We start from the raw sequence: 25,999 nt of genomic DNA on the forward strand, positions 1-25,999 counted from the left end.
TATATAAGGCCCAAAAGCCTTTGGACGGCTGTAGAGTTGGACTCTCCGGCCAACCGTTCAGAGTCGTTTGAGCCATCCTATATACAGTTTTATATATATATAACTGTATATTACGAAAGATTTCATTTTAGTGTCATTATGAGCATATTTCCCTTCCTGAAACTTTTGTCTATTTTCATTTTGTATCGCTGTTCATCAACCTATATCACAAATGCGTCGCTGTGAACGCCTTTGTCGTGTTCCTTATCTTTATCTCGAAGTCTATATTTGTTGCTCGCCTTTAAAATCGTTCCAAAAGATGTAGATTGGTGACACTCTTTATCTTTACAACTTTTGTCTGTTTTTGGGTCTCTCGAAATTATCTATAGAAGCGTAAACCTCCATGTAATTTTCTCCTATCCATTCATAGACCCACAAAGCGAATTTACGAACGACATTCCATATCTGCCGCACTTAACCCTGCGGTGTCTATCGGCAAATGGAAAGGTGTTACTAGCCGGTTGAACGTGAGACCGTCGCGCGTTAAAAAGGACCGCGTCGAAGAGTTAGATAACGCGTTTCGACAATCTACAAATAAACAATCAGCTGTGCTACCGCTAAAGCCAATGTTGAAATAATAAAAATTAAAAGACACTGCATGACTGTAGCCCGGGCAGAGTTATTACCAAGTCTGAAAGCGTGATATACCTCCCGTGCCGGTAGAAGCTCAGGCAGTTACACGAAAAGCAGACGGGGGAAAGGTTACGAAAGTTAAAAAGAAAATGTTGACCTTAGGCCATTCGCGTTCTGCTTATATTAACATCAGCGTTGTAAAGAATTCAGTTTGTATGCTTATACTCAAACAAGGCTTCCTCTATTAAAGCAGCAGTGTACGTCCTCATCAACGGGTAATATTCACTATTCCTATATCATTTCAATCTGCTGGTATTCTCAACGGTGTCGTCAAGCAGGTGCGTGACAATAAAGCAACAGCGGAGACGCTCTAGCCAAACGGCACAAATAAGTTTTTTTTGCCAATGAAGAGGGCTGAAAACGAAAGTTCGAGGAACTAGCTAAATTGAAGCACATGGATCCCTTCTTGTTTTTGCTAGAATAAAGATATTTATATTAATAATTTAAAGTAAAAACTAATCGTTAGGAGAGAAAAATCCAGCAAAGCGATTGGGGATTGCCATATCCTAAAGAGAGTCGATTCATTGTGATTATGTTTAGGTTTACGATAGATTGCCGTGCTTTGACGAGCGATGGTGGCGCTGTTGACCTATATAATTTTGTGAGCCTTAAAAAATCGTGTTCAATATTTATCTGATAGGTTTTCCCTTATGATTAAACAATCCAAAAGTACATATGTAGTTAACTGTGGAAGAATACGCTCGACTATTTATCACAAGAACAATTCGGCAACATAATAATAACAAAAATAAAATAGAGCCAACTTGTCGAATTATTGATCATGCAGTCAATGAGCCTATTGTGTTTGTGTCCTGAAGTGGTAATTTTCCTTAATAGGGCTCGATGCCTTTACTCGATACGCTTACCATAATATACAAGTCCGCGCAACAAAATAGCGTGCACCAAAGTAGTTGTTGATAGGCGCATTCGTTCTTAATAAAGAAGTCACGGCTTCCGTATTTGATTTGGCGTATAGCAACCCTATAAAACGATGGAAAGCTCCCCCGTGGACATAAGTCAATGGCCGCTCCCACCGTTGGAATTAAGCGACCGTATATTAGATGGCGATTTTTTCGCTACGTTATACATTAGACTCAAATTGGATTCATTTCGATTGTTCTGCTCTGTACCGCAACAACAATAGCCAAATAGGAACGTCGTTGCTCTGGGCCTTTGATGTTTGAACGGGTCGTTAACAATTTAACAAAATCCAGCTATTCGACTTATGCAAATGGACCATATAAAAATATCGCACGAATAATGCCCATTGACATATTGCGGATCGTAGACCGCCGTCTGTCAGATAACTAAACGGCTACTTTCCTCTCACACGAGTTAATTTATTTACTAAATCAATTGATTACATACCATGGTATTTTAATCGTTGGTTAAACATAACACCATTTCAGATCCGGGCTGTGTCGCCACTTGACTACGAGGCGTTGTCCAGCTATCGACTGGTCGTTCGCGTTCAGGATAGCGGCTCACCTTCAAGGTCGAACACGACCAATGTTCTAATAAACGTACTAGATGTCAACGACAATGACCCACGTTTTTACGCCGCAGAATTTCGAGAGAGTGTCCCCGAGAGCGTTGAAAAGGGCCATAGTATCATCCAGGTATGTTGCGAGCGAAATAGTGAGTAGTGCGTGGAGATCTTGCGGCGCGCGTTTCAATACCTAATTAGTACCCCTTGTGGATCTAAATGTACTTATGTATGCTGCAATAGTACGTTACCGCTAGTATATCAGAGGAGTCACAAAGCCTCATTCACTATCGACCCAACTCAATCCGAAAAAGCTAGTAGTAACACATTTAGTTAGAGCACCGCTCTTCGATGACACCGTGATGCAGGTTGTACTGCTACGTCAGATCGTCCCTTGGATCCAGAAGTGTCGACGTCATCCTGAACTCATAGAAAAACAAAAATATAATTAGTGTGAAGTTTCTTAAATCAATCAACTTGCGTGGGCAGACTAATCTTGTCGGCTATATAATGGACGAAACAACGGTGCAAGTAATCAGTATGGCGGCTATTGCCAATAATATATATGGGGGTATTATATTGGCGTTGGCTTGGTCCTCTTTCGTATTTCATTTTATAGGTGCAAGCATTTGACGCGGATTCTGGAGACAACGCGAAAATCTCATATTCCCTGCAGACAACAGATGGTTCGGATCCATTTCTATTACCAGTTTCTATCGAACCAGATTCTGGATGGGTAAGTGTAGACGTGAGACGCTCATTTCGCCATCTACGGAAGCTGGACTTTATAAATATAGACTATATAAAGAACTTCTTCTTTAGCTGAAAATCAGGTTGACAGCCCCCTATTAGCACAACTGTCCAAACCAGTACACAAGTAAACACCTGTTTTGTATAACAAACGTCTCAAGTAGATTGAAAAGTAAACTTGATTTATGGTTATCATCTAAGTAATATATCGGTCGCGGCTCTCGGTCTTTGTGAGGAAAAGCCGTTTTTGATATGTTTCGAAAATAAGTACTCTAAATACTAGCTCCGTGTCCCGTCGTTAATACGTCTGACACATGAATGCCAGACCGTTTCGGACGGGACAGCAAAAAGTTCACCGTGATCATCGACCCTTGCCTTTAGGGGTTTGACTACGTATGAGCGTTCATCTTGTAAAAGAAGTTCTCAAACAAATATGGCACGAAGAGGTTCTGCACGTTTCGCCTTATACGCCTTCATCGTTACACTATATATCTGATCTAGTCATACTGGTTTAGATATTATCCAGGAAGGCAACTGTAAGACAAAAGGTTTAACCGCACCATTATTCAAATTGCTTCAAACAGGTTTTAGCTAAGCCCGTATTCGTACAACATTTCTCTATAAACGGACTTCTTTTCGTATTTTAACGCTCCTTGCGTTATTAATGTTGTCACCGTGATAGTCCAGAAATAGCGTGTTTGCCTACCAAACTTAGGAACACGTAATGGTCTAGGTTCGAATTCGGGCGGAGATCCATTTTGTTTCACGCTGAGCATCAGCTCTCAAAGCGATGCTTAGCTAAGTCAGTATCGGACGCAAAAACTCAAAATACATCCCTTTAAGTGTATCTGCATCCAGGGTTCCTAAACGCCCGTACTCAGTGTGCACTATAAACGTCTTGCACAACAGATGATCGCTTTCACAGAGAGACCTAGTTGCTTTTACAGAGAACAGTCAAGTCCACCTCTAATCATCCAGTTTTAATATTCATCTCGTCCTCATTATGTGCTCGCAAAAAATCATATAATAGTTATGGACTTGCACCTCTGTGTAGAAATAAGATTATACGAAGATATATATCGTCGCGTGTTCGCAGCGCCTTTGATGAAGACCGGCTCCGAATTCTATAGAAACTAGAATTGGGGACACCGAGCGGATCCACCAGTTTTTGGTAGCGCTCCCTAATTTTCTTCACTTTTTAATTACGGTCATTACCTTCGCTGTCGCCCACTGCCAACTAGGTATGGAAGACACACACATTGATCATGTGGTCTGATAAAACAGGCCAGTCGGGTTCCGCCACTAATTTATAGCCTTAAGCATAGTTCATTTTCTGGTTAAGCCAAATCCGCAGGACACTGTCGAACTGGCGGTGTTCGTTTGATGTCGGTGTCATTTCTGATATTGCGTCCGGAATTTGTGTCTATATCGTGCACCGCACGCTGTAGACGGTGCATAGCACGATGAGAACGTACACGGTACATGAGAAGCTTGAAAAAGACTATGCAGCTGAGAAATGTGCCCGACAAATACGATTAACATTTGAACGCCTCGTTCGACAGGTTTACCAGTGGCGCAGGCTCGCCCAGTTGTAGAAGCGTTGGTACCAGACGATGGCTTCAGCTTATACAGTATAGTATGCGATAATTCCGGCGACGATGATGACCAATGCAAAAAAAAGCCAGTGCTACTTGCTGCAATGGATGTGCAATAATGCATGCGTCAAACGACCCACTCTAGCCGAACTGATAATAACGATATCTTCTCTGACGGGTCAAACACCGCCTGAAGATAGAGCTATAATAAGGGTCGGTCTTGCAGCTCATCTATCTCTTCATATATATGTTTGTGTGTATGTACGAACATACAACAAACTAAATGAATCTGATCGAATCGGGAACGGGCAGCATTTTTCTGCGATCATAACCAGACGTGGATACCTTAAAGCTGCCTAGTAATATTAATCGATTAGACATAATCCCATAAATTAGCAAGAAAAGGGTGAGCAGGCGGGCGAAACGGGGGTACTGCTGATTCTTGTTCTTAAACGGATGAGGAATTCTCTTTTTTTTTTTGTGGGTTATAACATACTATGTTCTATAACATTATGTCTATATGTGTATGTATATGACTCGTTTTGAGCTACAGAATAGAAAAAGAGTGTAGAGGTGTCCGGGTTGGGTAAACGACCGGACGTTCGATGAAGGGAACAGATGAAAACATACGTGAAAAAGGGGCTTATCGTAGACAGCTTCCATTTGCCTGCGTGTTTTAGATGACTCGCTAATACTTCGCTTTACAGAGAATGAATTTCGTTAGTATAGAATAGTTAGTGCTTACAAGGGGGTTAGTAAATCGTTGAAATACGCCAAATCTATAGAAGATATCGACGTGCTTGGTGCGAGCAGATTCTAGTCAAGTTAAGTTTCGAAACAGCAACTATCACTAAATATATTATTTAAGTTCAAGTTCTCCAATCTAGATTTTGTGACTATCACTGCGGAAAAATATAAACGGGGATAAACAAATTGACGCGATTCTAATGAGTTAAATTATGAGACATATGACTGGCTCGTATTGAGATACTGATAGATCGGAAGCTCACAGCGAGACCAGAGAACGATCGAGACTAGACTCTCAAAAATAGCCCTCTTGGGCGAATCTTTAGATCGATAGATAGAATCTGAGAAAAGTTATGCCGAACTGCCCTTCGATCGCGGATATTATGCAGAATTATACAATATCGACACCAGACAACTTAATTGCTATCATTTAGTAACAGCGAATCATCATCGTAACCACCTTTGAAGTTAACAGATTTTTCTATATATCAGTCGTCGTCACGTCACGAAACCTGGCCCATTTTTTTAACACGTACTCTTATAGTCACGTGAGGGGGTCACGTTGTAGCAGTCTAATTAAATACAGGTTAGAGTAACAAAGAGTAATTTTCAAGCGGTCAAGATGCAGACCCACGTTGATTAACAGCTACCATAGGGCGGCCATTGGCGCGTTTGTCTATGGTAGAACGAGCGTCTCACTGTGGAATAAATGCATATACTAATCTCTATTCTGTGATAACATTTCACCTCGACACTGAAGAATATCTTCTTTTCTGTAGAGATTTTTCAGCAAACGTACAGGCATGCGAACAGGAAACGAAGCTGTACGTTGATTTGGGATTATATAGCCAACTGTGAAGCTTTTATCAAGGGAATCCTTTTGCTCTATTTCAAGGATAGTGCCTCGTTTAATGCATTGCTCTCAGGTCGTTTTGCTGATGGGACAGTTTCGTTTAACTATGCCCCAATTACCCAAGGAATAGCTAATTGGTAACACAATAGAAACTGGCTCAAGGTTCGATCAGCGTACTTCTCACCGACAGAAACAAACTACTGATACAATGTTCAAACAATTATTATCGCAAAACCGATTTTGGCTAGCGAATCTTTCTGTCTCTCACATGGGTCCACAGATCATTTTCATCGTATGATTATACTCCTTTTCTCCACTGCTGCTTTCCACTGCTATACCTAGATTAGAAATGACCTAAATGGCTTGTCTAATAAGGACTGGCTTCACATTTGCAGAGCGGCAAATACGAGCGCCAAAAAACGAATATTAACATTATCGTTGTGGGTTAATTTCGTGCTGTTTTGGCTTCTGTAACCCCCTACATGCCTGGCAACATAACCTTATATAGGTGCTCATTCTCTTTATACCGTTTACATTCACCGTACACGTTCTAATAGATTCGCGTCCAGACCCTGTTGGACCACGAGAAACGTGTAGAGTATCGCTTTTCTGTAGTTGCTCGAGACAACGGCACCCCCCAACGAAGTGCCTCAGCCGTCGTCATTTTGTCCGTCCAAGATGTCAACGATAATGACCCTCGTTTCGAAGAACGAAGCTACAACGCCGTTGTATCAGAGAAGGATCCTCCAGGAACGCTTGTTCTCACGTTGACGGCTCACGATCCGGATCGTGACAATCGGCTACAGTATCACATCGCCAGTGGAAATCATCGGGACCGATTCGGTAAAAGTTTTTATCCATATATAGAAGATTTCACCTTCATGCACATACATATATATATATATATATATATATATATATATATATAAATATATATATATAATTAACCATATATTTGGTGTGGCTTTGATGACTTTGTTTCCATGCAAAGCTTCATTACTATACTGTGGGTTTAAAAAATTAGTTCTTTTAACTATGTAATATATGTACAGACAACATATGGTGTGCAGATCTGATTCAATAAAAGCAGTTTATTCAAAAATATATATAAAGAGTGGAGCAAAGCCATTTGACGCATTGAGAGTCATCAATTATTTGTGCTTTTATTTTGTTTTTGCCCTCTTGCTGCTGACGTAACATAGAGGGCCTCAAGCTACTTCGAGCTGTTAATAGATGTATCTAGAGGGCTGCATATATCATGTATAATAGATCACACAAGTAAACGAAAAAAGTTTATATTATATACTGATTTGTCTTTAATTGCCCCGCGTAATTGATAGAGCAAGCCCCCTTCGGGACACTTGGCGATCGAAAGCCGCTTGTAATAATAGTCAACAGATTGACTTATACAGCCACTTGTCTGAACAATATCTGCTGAGGTGCTAAGATATAATCAGCTAGTAGAGCTCTCCTTTCGATCACACATATTACTCTGGCCCAGTATCGATTGTTACATACATCGGAATCCTTGCCTTTTCATAGCCGTGGAATAATACTTCCTGTTATTGGGTTTCCACCAAAAAAATAATACCCAAAGTTCCTGGGTAAAATGGTCATCTGCACGTGGAATATATATGCAGATATTTTCTTTCGATACATAGAATAACCGTTCTATAATAGGAGAGTGAAAGCGTTAATCAAGGGTGCACCTAATGAAGATGTATATATAGTACGCGGCTGATAGGGATATCGGCTGCGATGTTTACCTCAAAACGCATTTAATAATATATGGATAGATCAAACCTGGCGTGTCTCTTGCCCGTTTTATATATCGACGGCTCTGATAGTGTCGTCTTGATCGATGCACGCGGTTCTATAGAGAGCAACTGTAAGTGACGACTACTATTAGTTACTATTATTAAAGGTTTTTAAAAGCTGTTCACTGGTGCCGTCGGAAATCAATTATCAGTCAACTGTAGAACAAAGATCCGAGAAGATGCAACTGTTTTTGTTTTTGTTGTTGTTGAGGTTTACTTGCTTGGCGCGGACATCTGTAAGAACTGTTGTATCTTGAGCGGTAAGGAAACGTCACAGCATTGTGACTTACGGTGAATAAACTCGATATCTTTGCCTGCCCGCCAAGATGGAAACGTTGGTCCGAAAACATTGGAATCTTGAGACCTATCTCTAGCGAATATAGCATATAAAGTACCATAAATTGGTGTATTTTTTTTTTAAAAGAAGCCTTCTTTAATTTTCTTGGTATCAAATTTTTCAAGAATTTTTTGCCATCTCAAAATCGACTCTTTTCTGCAGCTTCCTAAATGTGTACATTTTCTATCGTATCTTCTTTCGTCATACCCTAGGAATCATCTCGCAGAACGGGGCAGGCATCGTGTCGATTGCCCAGCCGCTAGACTACAAACTGGAAAACCGATTCGCTCTCTCTGTTGTCGTGTCAGATTCTGGCGGTCGAACAGACACCGCTTTGCTCAATATCAATGTTACAGGTAGGTCTGAGTAGGTTTATCACATCCGCCAAGACTAAATGACGCCTTGGTGCAAGAATGCACTACTAAAATTGCTCGTGTTTTCATTCGCCTGCTTACCGTTGGTCCGAATGGTGGTCAACTCGACGATGACAACAACGGTGATGCAAACAGATGCCAACAATCATCGACCAACCTTCGTAAAAACGCCTTATTCCGCCTCCATACCGGAGGATACGCCGGTCGGTACAACGGTACTTGTTATCGAGGCGCTTGACAATGACGTTGGTCACAATGCGCGCGTCACCTATACCTTAGAAGACGCCGTCAGTGCATTCAAGATCGAACCGGACACTGGGGCCGTCGTTACTTCGGCGCCGCTTGATCGCGAGTCGGTATCGGGATATACGCTTGTGGTCACCGCACAGGACGAAGGTCGACCCCCGCTATCAGACAGCACCAGTGTCGAGATTGAGATCATGGACGTCAATGACAACGCGCCAAAATTCGCAATGGGCTCCTATACGAGCGACGTATCGGAGGACGCCTTGATAGGCACGTCGATCATGCAAATATCGGCGTCCGATGAGGATCTTGGACTCAATGCCCAAGTCAGGTATGCAGCGGGAATATGTAAAATGAATGGTCTTTATGGAACTAGCGGAATATCACTGGTGGTCTACTCAGAAGCAGTATAAGATTTAGGTTTGACCAAAGAGAGGAGCTTCAGTGTGGTAGAAACCAAGTTACGCTTATTTCTGAGCGTTTCAAGTCGATTAATAAAGTGACATTTGAAGGGATGCAGGAAACATAAGCACATATATTAGAAAAGTGGTCTGACGTAAATGAAAACAGAAGCAGAACGAAGAAAAATTGTTTACCAAAATTCATAGCAAGACAGTACTGCGTGAATGATCTTATTTGTGGCGGCTATCATTTTTATTTAATGGACCATCAGTAATAAAGGTCTACAACAACATTTCAGGTACACTTTTACTGGAGGTAATGATGGACAAGGCGCATTCAGTATTGACCCGACTTCAGGACTGGTTAGAACGGCCAAGCATTTGGATCGTGAAGCTGTTGCGATGTACCAACTGAAAGCCGTTGCAGTTGACAGAGGTAGCCCTCAACTATCCAACACCGTACCCATTACCGTGTTCGTCCAGGACATCAATGACTCCCCACCGAGATTCGATTCGGACAAAATTCAAATATTCGTCCCGGAGAATGTACCTCTCGGCTCCGTCATTGGGACTATTGAAGCAAAGGACCCTGATGAAGGACCGAACGCTCAGGTCACCTACTCTATAGTTGGAGGACCGGATGCTGATAGCTTTTCATTGATCTCGAAGCCAGCTGGACCTGTGGACATTGTGAGTCGAGTGGAATTCGACTACGAAGGGCCGAAAAAACGTTACATCTTTTCAGTAAGAGCGTCGAGCCCACCGCTTCGAACCGATGCACAGGTCGAGATTTGGGTGACAGATATCAACGATAATGCCCCGGTTCTTAAAAACTTTCTCATAGTTTTCAACAACTTTAAGAATTTCTTCCCAACAGGACCTATTGGTAAGATTCCTGCCAACGATCCAGATGTGAGTGATGCCCTTCACTACAAGTTTACGTCCGGTAACCGGGCTAATCTCCTTGAGTTGAACGAGACTTCCGGAGAAATTAAGCTATCGCCAAATCTTAACACCGATGTGGCCATCGACGCTGATTTTCAAGTATCGGTTTTCGATGGCATTAACGAGGTATCTGCCACGTGCAAGCTTCAAGTTCGCTGGATATCCGAGGCAATGTTGAACAATTCGATCACCATACAAATGCAAGACATGACCGTCGAGCAGTTTCTTTCGCCATCGTTTGACTCGTTTATATCCGCCCTTAGTGCCGTTGTGCCCTGTCCCAAAGAGAATATCTTTCTATTCAATATACAACAAGACACTCCGGACATCCTCAACGTGTCATTTTCCGTCGTAAAAAATCGCGGCCATGAGGACCTCTACAGTTCGCAGTACATTCAAGAGCGAATGTACCTCGGCCGAAGTCTCTTATATAGACTGAGCGACATTGAAGTACTACCCTTTGATGACTATCCCTGTTCAACAGAGCCCTGCCTTAACTTTGAGAGATGTGAGCCGATCCTTAAGTTCAAGGCTGCTGGCGACTTCATCTCGTCCGACCGTATACTTTTCCGTCCAATTCAGCCTTCAAACACCTTCCAATGCATGTGCCCAGTAGGTTTCGCTGGAATGAAACACCGTTTCGACTGTGACACCGAGGTAAATTTCTGTTATTCAAGTCCCTGCCGAAATGGCGGGTATTGCGTACAAACCGAGGGTGGCTACTACTGTGAATGTGTGAACAATTTTCATGGCAAGAATTGTGAGGTAGCTGGCAAGACGAACTCGTCGTCATCGAGCGCAAATCACTGTACCGCCAGCGATTCAACTCTAGACGAAATGTGTCGCCTTCGGGGTCGAAGTTTCCCTCAACGAGGAACGTACGTGACGTTCCCGTCCCTGAAAAGACGACATCGATTCTCGATTAAGATCTCATTTGCTACTCCGAATCAGAACGGGCTGCTGCTTTACAACGGTCGATATAATGACAAAAATGACTTCATCGCCATGGAGCTCGTTGATGGTCAGTTGGTATTTAGCTACTCGACAGGGGATCAAGAAGCGACAGCGGTAACCGCGGTCAAGGCCGGTTTAAACGATGGAAATTGGCACACTGCGCACATCACATACCACGAAAGGATGGCTTCGCTTTCTGTCGATGGCTGTGACCCTGTAGTGGCCGAGAGGCTTGGAAATGACAATAACTATCAGGTATGCTCTTTACCCTAAAACGGAGTCGATACGAGCTAAGCTTGCCGATTTTTCTAAACAAGGTTAGTTAGTTTGCAAACGTACGTCACCTTTGTGCTTTTCGGTTTTCGGTTCAGCAAGTATGGTTTCCCTATAAGTTATGACATGACATGTAGCTGAGGGTTTCCTATTATACTACAGTAATGTTTGGATTAATCTGGTAGCAATTTTATCTCATAATACTTGAACAGATTTATGTCTACACGTTCATTTTCAGTGCGCGAGCCGAGGTCAACTCCGTCTCGATCATAGGTGCTCTGATCCGATGGAAAGTTGTTATCGTTTCCTAGACTTGACAGGGCCTCTTCAATTAGGCGGACTCCCTCAAATTATGTCAAGTTTTCCAGTACAGAATCGCGATTTTATTGGCTGCGTGCGTGATCTCTACATAGACCATGAGCTAATCGATTTAAATCAGTTTGTGGCAAATAATCTAACCATCGCTGGTTGCCCCTCCCGTCGAGGATTTTGTCACATTGACCCGTGTCTCAATGGAGCCACCTGCCAAGAGTCTTGGAGCGGGTATAGATGCATCTGCCCTGAAGGATATGGAGGATCGGAATGTCAAGATCGCGTCGAGCCTTATAGGTTAATAGTCGCAAGCTTAATTGCACAGAAGCATAATTGATATGACGGGTATAACAAAATAGAATTGAGTTTGCTAAATATGATATATGGGATCTTGAGTCGCATGTCCCTATGTAAGCAGATATGCTTTTCCAAATAGTAGATATGTATGTGTTTAATAGTATCTGATATATTACATAATATAAAGGCTTCATTCGGCGCAGGAACATTAAGTAATGTTATTCATTCTAGAACATTTGTGGTACGAGCACAGATCTGAAAACTTTGTGTCGGCATTACGCATAGGATATTTGATTTCTGACATAAACTCTCATTTAGGCTATCACGAGAATCAAGATCCCTTTCGGTACCTCATATCGAAGTGGCGTTTGTTACAGGATAATGAAATAGACGTTTACTGCGATACGTCGAACAGAGGTGGAGATTGGCGGTTTCGCCGTTTCTCTATACTGTGGTCGTTATCGTCGCGTACACTTCGAATGATAGTGCAATCAATGATTCCCGAAGCTTACATGTACTACGAACTGTGAAGAGCCACATAAAAAAGGGGCTTTCTTTAGGTCTATGGGGAACAGTGTCTTTTTATCATGTTTATATTGCGAATGATCGCCAGTCACGTTGAAAGACTATTACAGTGTTGTACGATACGTACCGGATCGGTATTTAATGTTATCTTAAATAGCTCGTATAGCATCAAAAAGTCACTTGATGGTCACAATTCACTTAACTTTCTGTTCATCAGCTTCGTTCGGTAGTGTAAAATAGATTGTTCTGATTCCTGCAAATCGTGGTCACGCGACGGCTTAGCCCTTAATTGTGTCACTGCATGAATATACACCTAGCCAGCACGACATAGGATGAGTGCGATGGTGTTAGAATACGTGAAGAATTAAAGACATCCTAAATGGTTGTAACATCCTGCATATTTCAAAACAAACGATATATTATCCACTCTTCCCCGTGCTATAATAAGGTATTGATCTATACTCTATTACTATTGCTATTATTATTATTTATTTTACATTTTTTAGTCAACCATCAGCATTTTTTCTATTTGTGCTTTTGTGTAGATTCCACGGCGACGGCCATTTGACGTTCAAGTCCTCTTTGCGTCCAATTGACATCCCGTGGAGCATTCGTCTATCTCTCCGAACAAAACATCGTCAAGGCCTTCTGCTTCTGATTGAGCTTGGTGGCAACGAAAAGCGTTTCGTCCTGCAAATTGTTAACGGGTCTGTCGTAGCAGCTGTTGACGAATCAAAGGTTTCTGTACTTCATTTATCCGTGGCTGATGGTGAGTGGCATCAGCTACATTTCTGGTGGAACGCAAATGTACTTGGGCTTTCCGTCGACGGCGATCACTATCGCTCAGAGCGTCACACCCATCAGAGTCCTGCGGGACATTACATTGGCGATGTGTGGGTTGGAGGCCATGAAAGCGGCGATTTCTCTCCTTTTCGCGGTTGCATCGAGAATATTCGCCTAGGTAATCAGAGGGATGCATACCGGGAGCCCTCGTCAGAACGAAATGTGTTCCGAGGCTGTGGCATACAGGATGCGTGCGCCTCAAATCCGTGCCCTGACAGCTCTACCTGTGAAAACACCTTCGAAGGCTTTCGATGCAACTGCAAACCTGGATTCGTTGGCAGCCAATGTTTGCCTATCTGTTCGCTGAATCCTTGCGAGCATAATACGACGTCGAGCTGTGTGACAGCCCCTTCGAGCCAACGAGGATATCAGTGTTTGTGTGACGCTAAACATTACGGAGAACGTTGCGAGATGACGATGATTGAGCACTGCCCGGCAAATTGGTGGGGTACACCGCCATTCTGTGGACCATGCCAATGTGACGTACATAAAGGGTACTCGTCGAATTGTGATAAGACAACGGGCGATTGTGTATGCGAAGAAAATTACTATTTTGCCCCGGAGCAAGGAACATGTTTGCCATGTAATTGCTACGCGGCTGGATCGCACGGGCCGCAGTGCGATTCATCGGGAGGCCAGTGCCGTTGCCGAGAGGGCGTCATTGGAAAAAACTGTGACTGCTGCTCGAATGAATTCGCCGAAGTCACGCTACGCGGCTGCGAAGTCATCTACGATGGATGTCCCCGTGCGAGGCATTCGCGTGTCTGGTGGCCTCGTACGTCCCTCGGATCTGAAGCGTTGAGTGTCTGTCCGGCGTTAGCACAAGGCAAATGCTCGAGATTCTGCGATCCGAACGACGGGTGGCAGGCACCTGATCTATTTCACTGCCTTTCTGATCCATTAGGACCACTTGCTGAAGAGTTGGCTCTCATTGAGAAATCCAATATACAACTTCGAGCCCACAATTCACGAAGACTAGCGAGGGAATTGCATGAAGCACTACAACGTGCTCTGGAGAACAATATGAACGAACTTTACGGAAGCGATGTTCGCACGGTGTCACAGGCACTGTCTTTGATTTTCGAATTCGAAGCTCAACAGGGCGGTTTTAACCTCAGCCATACACAAGACCGGCACTTCGTAAGATATCTTATGCATTCACTTGCCACGGTAGCTGATGCACGATTGGCACCTTTGTGGCAACGACTTCCGGTGACGATGCGGCTGGAGCGGCTTCTTGCCCGTGTGGAAGCGTACTCTCGACGATTGCTAGCCAATATGGAGGATACATTCACCGCGCCGTTTCTGCTCGGATTCAACGATAACACGTTTTTTAGTGTTGACCATGCATCTCATGCCGAACTACACGTCGATAACACAACATCGTCATACGTGTACTCGATAACGACTGGTCGGAAATCGCTTCCATTGATCCGGATGCCCAAGTTCAATAATATACCCATTCAGAAGCTGCCGGCATGGATGCCTCGAGTTGGAATACCATTGTCGGCGCTGAGTTTCGACACATACGGAAGTGATAGCAAAGCCCTGTTTTCTGTAGCGGCGTTTCGTGACGCCAGTTCTTTGTATCCACTGATGTACGACTCGACCATTAAGTGAGTAGACTTCAGAGCTAACTTGATATTTTGCCACACAATATAATAGCTCTCTTGTAACGTATGCCCTAAAATTAAGTCGGTGCATTTAATTCTAGTGAAAAAAGTCACGAAGTGTAAAAAGAAAGTGCGAAAAATAATGTGTAATCTAGCTATGCTTGGTTACGTATTTATGCAATACGTTGTGGAAATCCTTTGCGCAATGATGTGCGTGTGTCGTTGTGATCATTTCAGTCATAATCTTGGCGTGTCCATAAGCAGTGCTGTCATCTCCGTCTCAGTGGCCAAAAGTGACTCGAAATTCTCGCTTCTTGAACAGCTCAATGGTGAAAGCCGAGTCCACATTTCGTTTCCCGTTTTACACGGCAGGTTTCCCAGAAACCCACAGGTCGGTTATGTCTAGTAACAAAGTTAACTTTTTGAACCTTACAACGATTATTGCATACGAAATGTAACTGCGAAGGTTTTTTAAGAGTCTTTATTTGACATCTATATATATATATATATATAATAAAATTATTTTTCCAATGCGTCTAGGGACTTTAGCCCCGCCCTGTATATATCTACCCATCTAACATTATTGTCGGCTACCTTTTGTCGTTCTGTTTTTTCGTATAGTGCGTCTTCTGGTACGTGTCTTCAGCAACCGGTTACGGGAAATGGTCTGCTCGGGGCTGCCGTGTAGAGGGCTTTGAGCCACTGAGGGTCAATTGCTCCTGCGACCATCTGTCGATGTTTGCCGTCCTTACGGAAGATAGCTATACTCTGGCTAGGACACAGATCTCATACAGCCAGGAGCTGTCGGCGAGTGTGGCCCTTATATTCTCCATTGGTACGTGTAGGCTCATCCTTCTTTACGAAGGACGAAATGACTGAGTACTAGTTAATAATTTAGCGACAGTGCGGAGCAAACTGTTATTATAAAACGATACAGGATTTTGCTTCATGAGCAAACATTCAGACTACAGAAATGTCTCAGCCGCGATTATGTTGTGTGTACTACGAGCTTGCCACTAACGAATAATATCATCGTCACAAGTACACAGTTGTACTTACAATCAAATCTTCATTAAAAACCCTTTATTAAACATTACGTGAATTGGTCTTTCAGCCCTTCTAACAACAACTGCGGCTCTTTTAATCGCTTTGACGATTGCATCAGGAGGGTATTCAACGAATTCACACGCCATCCACGTTAATGTCATCATATGCTTGCTTCTCGTAGACCTCATCTCGTTGGTGGGCATAGGGTAAGATACGTCATGTATACGTTCTGTCGTCTGGTCCATGAAGCTTTCTTGATTGCAACCTACTCGTTATTCTTGATTCTTACTTAGCATCTTCAACGGCTAATTTCGCCGAAGAGCAACTATCGACTCATATGGGACTGGTACCCTGATTGTTTGACTTTTTTTTTTGCTTGAAAATACCCTCTATAGGTCACATGCACCGGCCTCGGCATCAGGGTGTCGCATGGTCGCCATTGGAGTACACTTTGCGTGGCTAGCTGTGTTCTCCTGGATCCTGGTCGATCTCCTGCACATCTACCGAATGCTAACCGAAATGAAAGATGTCAATCACGGTTCTATGAAGTTTTACTTCTCACTAGCGTACGGAGCTCCGGCCTTAATCGTAGCGCTAACACTCGGCATTCGATCTGACCTCTACGCTGGGTACAACTTGTAAGCACCGCAGTTATGTATATATACATATGAACTTGCATAGTTATATGTTAACAATGTCTGCAAAACATGGATTTTATCGCCCCGCTTGCGATACACAGATATACCTAGATTGAAGACGCGCTTGTACATAGTACAGCAGTTTAGCTTTTTAAAGTGGAAGTTTCAATAATGTTCACGGGTGCCGGCATATTTATACGCTCACACGAGCTGAGTAAAAATGGATACGATAGTAATGAATAGTTTGAATGTAGGTCATCTATGATTCATGGTTTGCAGTGCAGCGCGCACGCAAGAACGCGCCATTGCAATCAACGCTCTTGATTGATAATTAATTAAGATAATGTCATTTGTATTTGTTTCCCGTCATTTTAGCTGCTGGTTATCTGCGGCCTCATCGTTAGTATGGTCCCAAGCCGGGCCTGTTGCTGCTTTCGTAGGCGGAGCACTGCTCTTGGCAGCTGCTTCGGTAATGGCTTCGGTGAGAGTTCAAGGAGTTGAACTTATCTCAGACCTCGGAAATATTCGCTTCCTTCTCTGGCTAGCCATGGCTCAGTTACCTATCATAACATTTTTCTGGTGAGCTCCTTATTAATTTATATAATACGCTGGGCCGGCAGGTCAGAATAAACAAAAACGTGCATACATCTTTATCATTACACATTCGTACTTTATCATACTATAAACACATTCCACATTGAAAACATTATAGAAACTAGCAACAATTGGTGAAACCCTTAAACTAACTGTACTAGATACTTATATAAAACCTACTTTTTGCATACTGCGCTTATCCTCACTAGGTCCATCCATTAAAGGAGGCATAACTATTTAGGATTCGCGTGCTTTAATGCCTGATGCTCATCTTTTTGAGTGTATTGACATAATAATCGTGAACTTACAATTATTTGGTAATTAGCTGGTTTCAGCCTTGTGTAAAAGGTTACCATGCCGTTAAACAGGACTGTTGCAGGACCCCCATATAAGGTCAATAAGACGAACCACCACTGGACCTTCTAATAGGAGGCGGGCTTTTAATGCTATATCGAATAATTATTCTGTAGACTTGTTCAAGTGTAATAAAATTCAAAAATGTTAAAAATCGTTTAGGACAACAATACTATCTCGAATATTGCGTTCCTGTCCTTAATTTCTGATCAGGCTGAGTTCTATGTTCGCCTCTGCTGGTTCTATCTACGGCTGGTTAATGTTCAGTGTATGCACCCCTCTCGCCGCAATAGCGGTATTTCTTTGCCAATGCATTCTAAATGCTCGAGTAAGGCAAAACCTTTGGGAAATGCTTCGCGGTCGGCGGAAGTGTCTGCTGGCGTACTATGGAAGTGGTGGTGGGGGAGCTGGACTCTCAACCTCGGTAAGATAAATGCAGAGCCTTTTCTTAGCCTATTTTCGTTCAGGTCCAAGAATTATTTCACGATATTTTCATAGATGTTTTGTATGGATTTGCAACATACAATTAATTAGAGAAAAAGCAGATTGAAGATAGGGATAGATTTATAGGGATTTATATTCGTCGCACTGATAGCTTACGACTTTTTTTTTGCTCTCCTCCCACCCTATTATGGCTGCAGCGTTCCGCTTTGTCTTACGGCGGTCGTGTCGGAGGACTGACTGACATGAGCCTTCAGGGCACCTTACAGAGGAGGCATGTCATAATGAGAGCCTACTCCACCACCTCTAGATCTACTACGCACAGGTACGGATTACGAACGGTATGCTAAACCATACCATCACCGTTTAACGTTTACCATTTTAAGATTCTTTTAGGTAAATGTTTATTGGACTATTTAAACAGTTATTTAATACTCTTATTTGACTAACGGAGCCAATTAAAGCCCCGAATCGTTCAGTGCACATACATATATACATATATATATTTTCTTTTCAATACAGAATAATCGTTCTATAGAGAGTCAACAAATAACGACTACTCTCGTAATCTCGTGTTAATCAAGAGCGTGCTTAATGAATATGTGAAGCTGAATTTTACTTCCTAGTGTATGTCCATTACCTTACACGTAGCGTTATTATTTCTGTTTTCGATGAACGCAGATCTTCGTCGTTTGCATCAACGGTAACTGGTCAACCTGTCCGCGATGGCGGACGCTGTAAGAGGGCTAACAAAAACAATCGTCGAAGGAGCCGAGACGATCGGGATTCGGTCAGTGAAGGCAGTGGTTCGCGAGGATCCCGCGGATCAGAATTCAACAAATACAATTCACATGAAGATCTTCACTCCGTCGATCAGGAATCAATGGACCTCGCTTCAAGCCATTCATCCGACAAGGACACTATTACTTATACCGAAGAGAATGGAGGAGGTCCAAGGCAAGACTACTCCGATTCGGAGGCTGATGACCAGAGTGAGGCCTTCGATGAGGATACAGTAAGGCTTCATCGAGAGCAAGCAGGCTCAGGTGTCCTGCATCATCAGGGGCATCACGAACACCAAGCAATGCCCCATTCACAGCATCCATTGCACCCCTCATCTCTGCAGCAGCAACAACAGCATGCCGGTATAGTGTACGGTATGGGCATACATGACGGGGCCGGTTCCGGCGGTCAGTACAGCCCGACGCAGGATGAAGACGCTGGTCAGTATGGGGGGCAGCATCCACACAACCAACGTCCGTATAGCGGAATGAGCGGAGGCATCGGAGCTGGTGCCGGAATCGGAGGGGTGAATGCGATGGGGCACCGAGATGATGGCGCTGCCTATACAGGTGCCATGTCGCTTTCTAGGACAGCGACTCTGCCGCTTGCCACCAGGATGCTTCTAAGTGACAGTCCAACAATGTCTCAAAGTCAGCCTGGTTCAACGTCGCTAGATACTCGAGGTACGTTTAGTAGACATTTCATTTTCCTTCGGGTGTTGACGCAACGATTTGTATCAATTAGCTGGCAGAAGTACGTATAAGAATGCTGGCATAATAATCGCTATGGAATTAACGAATATTAGTAGCTAGTATTACTTAATCTTAGTAGCTGACTGTACGATAGATATACAACGCGTAGTCTTGATTGCGTGTAGTGGTACCGTGTATGCCTAGAAATGACTTAGTTTTGTTTGAGAGCAAGTCTAATAGACACAATCGTAGTGTTGCAGAAGGGCCGTCATCTACAGCACTATTGTCTAACTAACAAACAGTAGAACTGGATGTATACTCTAAACATCCATTTGCATACACAATGCTTAAAAAACTGCGTTCACAGCAGTTTTTTTTTGCGGCAAAAACAACGCTAAAAACAATCGCGGTTGTGCTCTGTTCATGGTTCTGCTTGTAGCGGCCCCTGCGATTGGAAGAGGAGGCGGGACCACGGAGAGCCTCACAAGTCCGGGCCAAGATGTCGAATTCATCGACGAATTTTCAGCCTCTCCGGACAACAATACGACAGCTACGGGGTAAGCGAAAGGCAAATTTCGGTAGTAATGGTTGGTGGCTGCCTCCACTGGAAGATTACAGAAATGAACCTTCTGTTTCTCGCTATAGATATGCAGAGTAGAGACAGAGAATTGCCCCCTGTTGCCAGATCGCGCATAAATGTCTTCATGTGTCCAACATAAACAGGCATACCATATTGACAGCAAGCTAATACTTTTTGCACATGTTAAAACTGTCACTTTTGTTTCTGTTTGCTTTGCAGAGGCGACGAGACATCCGTATGAAACAAGATCAATAGGCCTTTTTCGAAGTAGACATACATTTAGATCTATGGTCGAAATAGAAGATATCTATTTCTATGTGACTGCCATTTTGTAAATAAGCTTAGTAAGCAGAAGGTCGACTGAATCCAAATGACTTTTGTCTTATATATATATATATATATATATATATATATATATATATAGATATATATATATATAAAATTACAATGGCCTAGGTGCAGTTTTACAGAATATCGTAATCTGCATGAAAAACAAGGGATCTATTTGTAACACTACTTTCAGATGTTAAACAGATTTAACGCTATATACATATATATATAGAAAAGAGAGAGATTTATTATTGTACAGCAGGGCGCAATTGAAAATGCTAAAGTATTTTTTTAGGTGCTGAGTATATTTTTCCAGGCAGAGAGAATCTATCTAGAAACGCAAAGCGCTGCCATTATTAGCTATCGTGATATATAATGTCACTTGTATCTGGGGGAAAAGGCGTTGGCATGTTCGTTCAAAAGTAAGTTCTTTAGGTAGCATGTAATGAAATGGCAAATTGAGGGTGAACGATTCACAAACGATGTAACAACTTATTCGTAACGTCATCCTAATATGTTGATTTTATTAACATGGTTTATTTTGTTATGGTTTTATCTGAGGCAGATTTTTTCCCCATTTTTGTCTTACCTGTTATAGCAGGTGGCTAGAGTTTCTTTGAAACAAAAAGTAGTAAAAACAGAGACTTAGTGAACAAAACGTAACTTCAAAGGTTGACTGTCACATAAAAGCGTATACTTTCTAGGGATTTTTAGGATTTAGGATTCCCTAGTGAGCGCTTTGCTTCCATTTTCATACCTTGTTTTTCTATTCTAGTACAATCCACTTCTGATGAATTCCCCTGCTAAGGATACCTCTTATGTGTTTTTTTTCCAGTAAACAATATATCAGTATGTTTAGATCATTCCTTTATGAACGCGTAGGTCATTCTGATAGACGTCTTTATTTAATAAAATGCACAAATTGCACTTATCTTTCTATCTCGGATGTGGATCACGCAGATAGAAATCTCAGTTGTTTAACATAGAAATTAATGTTTATTTACAATGCGTATGTGTATGTCCGTTTTTTAGCTGTATACGTGAATATGTTTTTAGTGTAATTCCAATTGTTTCCCTTTTGTAAATCATAATTCGGCTGAGACCGCTTAATATGTTTGTATCAAACAAGCGAACGTGTGTATCCTCGGTTATCACTACAAGTCGGCGATAATACTGATGGTTTCACGTATTTTTTTTTTTTTTTATAATTTTGTCTGTTTTTTTTTTTGTATATTTGTAGTGACACGCTCTGGCGGACCGTGTAACGAAAATATACGTTATCTGCCAAATCCTGCTTTCTTTCCTTTATTTGTTTACATTTTTTTCGGAAGATAACTTATTTCTACATGACTTAAAGGTGAGAGTGGGCCGTTTCCGTAAGTTAAATTAAAACTGTTTCGCCCCAACTCACCTAGAATATGTCAGATCTCAGCAAGATAAGCAACAAAACATCTGTCCAGTTTATGTGTGCTGATTATGGAACACAAACAATGTTATACGAGTTCATATTGTGGTTTAATCTTGGGAAAAACTTTAACTAATTATAATAGATCGAGTAGGTGTTTTGGAATCAAATAAGAAACGTCACAATCCATACGCTAAATTTGCAATTTAATATTAAGGTATCTTTTTTCTGTAATATACAATACACGTACAATTTTTGGGCTGTATATGACTATAAGTTAATAAATAATTGGCGGACGCTAAATAAGCTACAGGAGGATGAAGATCACATATGGACTTACCATTAACAGTCGATCGTACGTTTCGTAGAGATTCTTTTGTAGAGGACAAGTTGATTTTTTAAAAAATATTTTTTGTCGGCGCACATGTCTAAGAGTCATCCACAATCATACTGGCAACAACATGATGTCCTGATGCGTGTCACAAGTAGTGATATATAGTTGTGTATATAAAAAAAAAATTAATGAATATGATGATTCTTATAATTATGCAGTAATTGACTTTTAGCACTTTTAAAGTGTATGAAAAATATGTACATGTAAAAACGTGAATAAATAGATATATAAACAATTATAATTTATATAACTGAATGGTAACGTTTTCGTTAATTCATTTTATTATCAATATAATAGTCGCTTGCTGCTATATTAAATAGATATTAAGTCTATAAATCAAAATGTTACTTGACCATTAATTTGCTCTCTCAACACTAATCAGAATAGCCAATATCTTCCTATATGACAAAGTAGTCCCTTTGTCACGAAACGAAATCTGTCTATATGCTTGGGTTCGAACCTCGACCGTGTTTAATATTAGCAGGCCAATGCGTTACCCACCATGCTATCACAGGGACACTGGGAATGTACCTAACTGGTGGAAAGTGTATCAAGGCATGAACGTAAGCTTAAGAGGACGCGGAATAGCTCTGAGGAAACAGGCTAAGTACTAAGAGTTACAATAGATACAAGTCTTTTAAGACTCACGGCTCATGTAAAATATGTGATCGGCAAAGCAATGAACTAGCGGCCGACCTGGCCCGCACAATGTCAAAAATAGGAGGAACACAGATGGGTATTAAAAACTATTGGCCTCATTGGCTAAGTCAGTCGTCAGCTTACCCGCTATGCGCAGATATGGCTCTGTGCTTCAGAAAAGTGGAGTTGACCCCTTTCCCTCCCGAATATATTTACCCTCAGAGTGGTTCGAGCCTTTAAGACTGTCTCTGCTGCCGTTACCGTAATGCTGGCCAGAACGTTCTCGTGGTCCATACCGACCGTGTGCTACATAGATCTGACTGCTGCAAAGAAGAGCGCAGTCGAGAAGTAACAGGATGGATGGACATGGGCTCGATCAGGACAAACATCGGTACGCTGCACCAGGTTACTGGTCCCGAACATGCAAACCTGGTTCAACAGGTCTCATGGCAGGTTAACGTATTACATTATTCGGATGCTGACCAGACACCTATCAGTTCCAGACATATATGGCAGACATAGGGAAACTGCAGACACCTGTGTCCTGTGAAACTTTAAAACAGTAAACGGAACAGAGTATCCAGTACTGCGCTACTATGGCCTTAGGCTTAAAAGGAAGATAATATTCACACAGGCAGACTCACGTTGGATGGAGAATTGGCCTAGAGGACGTTGGTGTGACACAAGGGTTAACAGCCGACATCAAGATACTTAGAGAGAATTATGAAAGAAATTGTGAAGAAAATTCTAGATGAGAGAAAAAGTAAAATACTTAGTCCCAAACCGGTCGGGTGAATAAAAAGAAGCGACTCGTCCACTAAACGGCTGAATTAAAGCCTCGGATAAAAGCATGGTAAAATTGATGTGATTATTAGGACATGATCATGTACTAGTCTTGCCCTAAAATCGTATGGTTAGCTATTTAACCCACATTTCTTTATCTCACACACCGAAAAGGGCTCAGAATCGAAACGCGAAGTGATCTAATCTAGGATGATATGTGAGAAATTTTCCCTCATCATTATAAAGAATGAGGTGACACTCCTATGTGGGCTTCGTTTCGTTTTGGTAAGGCTTAGCCGTCTTAACCAATGCTTAGAACTAAGGCAGATAGCATAAAACGTAAGACCTAATATTCAGGTAGTCGGATTGTCGTAGACCTAAAGTTTATTTAGCCTTAGATTTGCACAGATCATCCTTGTTATGTCACTTGTTACTACTACTATTTGAGGTAGTAGCTGCTCGGGGTCGAAGCTGATAACATGGCACATTTGCTCAAACTATGATGGTATCCAGTGGAGCTAAACGAGTGTGCGTCGTACTTCTCAAACAAAGGGTTCTCGTAAGATGGTGCAGTGGTATTACCTTCTTACTAAACTAGCGTAAGCACACTATTTCGCGCTAACAGGAGCCAGGTGCATGAAACAATGCTTAGCGAAGACAAAGGCGTCGGATGCAAAATTCAAAGAAGCTTGCTCAAACGTGGAGAGCTTCCTGACCGAATATTTGATGGAATTGCCAACGGGAATACATTATCGCTGAAGAGTTTCGTACATAGCAGTGGATTACTATGTGACAGGATCGTTCTTTGAAGGAGCCTTAATGCCAGACTGGTGAAAGCTTTCTTGATTCCTGTAGATGTTGAAAACTCACGTATCATTTTGGGTATGGTCCATTTTAAAATCGCTAATACTAACTTGAACATAACTGCAATCCCATGAATGGGCTTGCAAAAAGATCTTCAACTCGATCTGTTTTACGACGTGTCCAAGATAAGGTGGACGATACAATGAATTGGTACAATCGAGTTCTCAGTAACTTAATCGGTAGAAAAATGATCACTCGAAAGGAAAGCGGAAAAAATCCAGACACGATTTTCATTGAATGTATGTTTAACAAGAACAATTACTAACTACAATATAAACGCGATTAATCATAATTAATCGCGTTTATATTTCGTATATAAGATGCTAAAAAAGAACAAAGAAAAATAAATAATACTTTTGAAAGAGGGCTTTTATGGAAATAAGCAAAGGCTTTCGCCTTTGCTACCACTATACTGATACTATAATAAAAACAAAACGAGCTCTGTCACAGTGCTGCCTGTTATATTTTGTATTGCTAAGAAACGATTTTTTTTTTTGCTTCGACTGGAAGGATTTGAGCCAAGACTAAACAAGTGCAATCACGGGCACCATGTGTACGATATAAGTAGCAACCAATGCAAATTACCTGTGACGGGTTTTCGATTCGCGATGTTTATCCATTGCAAAAAATAGAGTAGCACTAGTTAAACCCGCAAAAAAACCAGTGGTAAAATGTTGGTCCTTAGTCCATGACCGACCTTCAGCCTGGAGCGTCTCGTAATTTCCAATTCTGAGGTCTCTACTACTGGAATTGTGGGATGCGCGCACTCTGTGTCGTGGCCACGTATTTTCCATGTGCATCGCGGCACCCTTGGCATAGAATGGCATTTTTCCTTATATAAAAAGCGTGCCCCAGGTCTTGGTCGTCATTCACGTTGTGCAGATAAATACTCTTGTCTTAGGAAGATACCGGAAAAGGGAATTTCCCGATCGTCGAATAGTAACACTAAAAATTAGTAAATCAGCTAGAACGAACCAATCTCTATTGCAGGAACAAAGAGCTTAATTTTGAATATACAACCCATCAATGCCTTTTCAATTAGGAAAAATAAGTTCTTTTCTAGCGGTTCGAAAGAAAAGCGTACAGAACAATAGTATTTTTTGGGCGATATACGAAGACCTTTACTAGAGGTAACGACAAACTTGTCTGCATTAGGCACAACATTCTACTTTAGGGTTAATTTCGGAGCGGTTCAGTTCGAACAATCAAGGGAACATAGAAGCTTCAGCAAATTTTCTTAGAGCTTTACCGCAAAAAGTTCGAAGGCATGCAGTTGTCATGCAGTTGGCACGAGAGAACACCGTTTGTGCAGATGATTCAAGGCATATGAATTCGATGTTGTAAGAAGATCCTTCAATTGTATCTTCTGAGCAACCATTGTCAAACCAATAATACCTTGAATAATTACAATTAAA

The 25,999-nt window shown here is 41.9% G+C and overlaps 1 protein-coding gene across 4 annotated transcripts in view; it reads left to right on the top strand.

Moving 5' to 3' along the window:
* stan (Protocadherin-like wing polarity protein stan) overlaps positions 1-22,553 on the top strand; it is a 69,479-nt gene extending 46,926 nt beyond the window's left edge. For all 4 annotated transcript variants that reach the window (XM_086986366.1, XM_022802709.2, XM_022802708.2 and 1 more), the window contains 18 exons: positions 2,082-2,291; positions 2,778-2,894; positions 6,661-6,946; positions 8,470-8,613; positions 8,767-9,208; positions 9,578-11,432; positions 11,689-12,059; positions 13,130-15,043; positions 15,278-15,431; positions 15,662-15,875; positions 16,155-16,293; positions 16,483-16,725; positions 17,101-17,304; positions 17,887-18,097; positions 18,315-18,439; positions 18,796-19,580; positions 20,029-20,146; positions 20,389-22,553. In XM_086986366.1, the coding sequence (XP_086842492.1) occupies positions 2,082-2,291; positions 2,778-2,894; positions 6,661-6,946; positions 8,470-8,613; positions 8,767-9,208; positions 9,578-11,432; positions 11,689-12,059; positions 13,130-15,043; positions 15,278-15,431; positions 15,662-15,875; positions 16,155-16,293; positions 16,483-16,725; positions 17,101-17,304; positions 17,887-18,097; positions 18,315-18,439; positions 18,796-19,580; positions 20,029-20,146; positions 20,389-20,410 (7,554 nt within the window). In that variant the 3' untranslated portion in view covers positions 20,411-22,553. The remainder of the gene's footprint in view (positions 1-2,081; positions 2,292-2,777; positions 2,895-6,660; positions 6,947-8,469; positions 8,614-8,766; positions 9,209-9,577; positions 11,433-11,688; positions 12,060-13,129; positions 15,044-15,277; positions 15,432-15,661; positions 15,876-16,154; positions 16,294-16,482; positions 16,726-17,100; positions 17,305-17,886; positions 18,098-18,314; positions 18,440-18,795; positions 19,581-20,028; positions 20,147-20,388) is intronic.
* Positions 22,554-25,999: the final 3,446 nt, after the last annotated feature.

The sequence above is a fragment of the Varroa destructor genome, unplaced genomic scaffold, assembly GCF_002443255.2.
Source record: "Varroa destructor unplaced genomic scaffold, Vdes_3.0 BEIS01000004.1, whole genome shotgun sequence".
NCBI classification, from domain to species: domain Eukaryota; kingdom Metazoa; phylum Arthropoda; class Arachnida; order Mesostigmata; family Varroidae; genus Varroa; species Varroa destructor.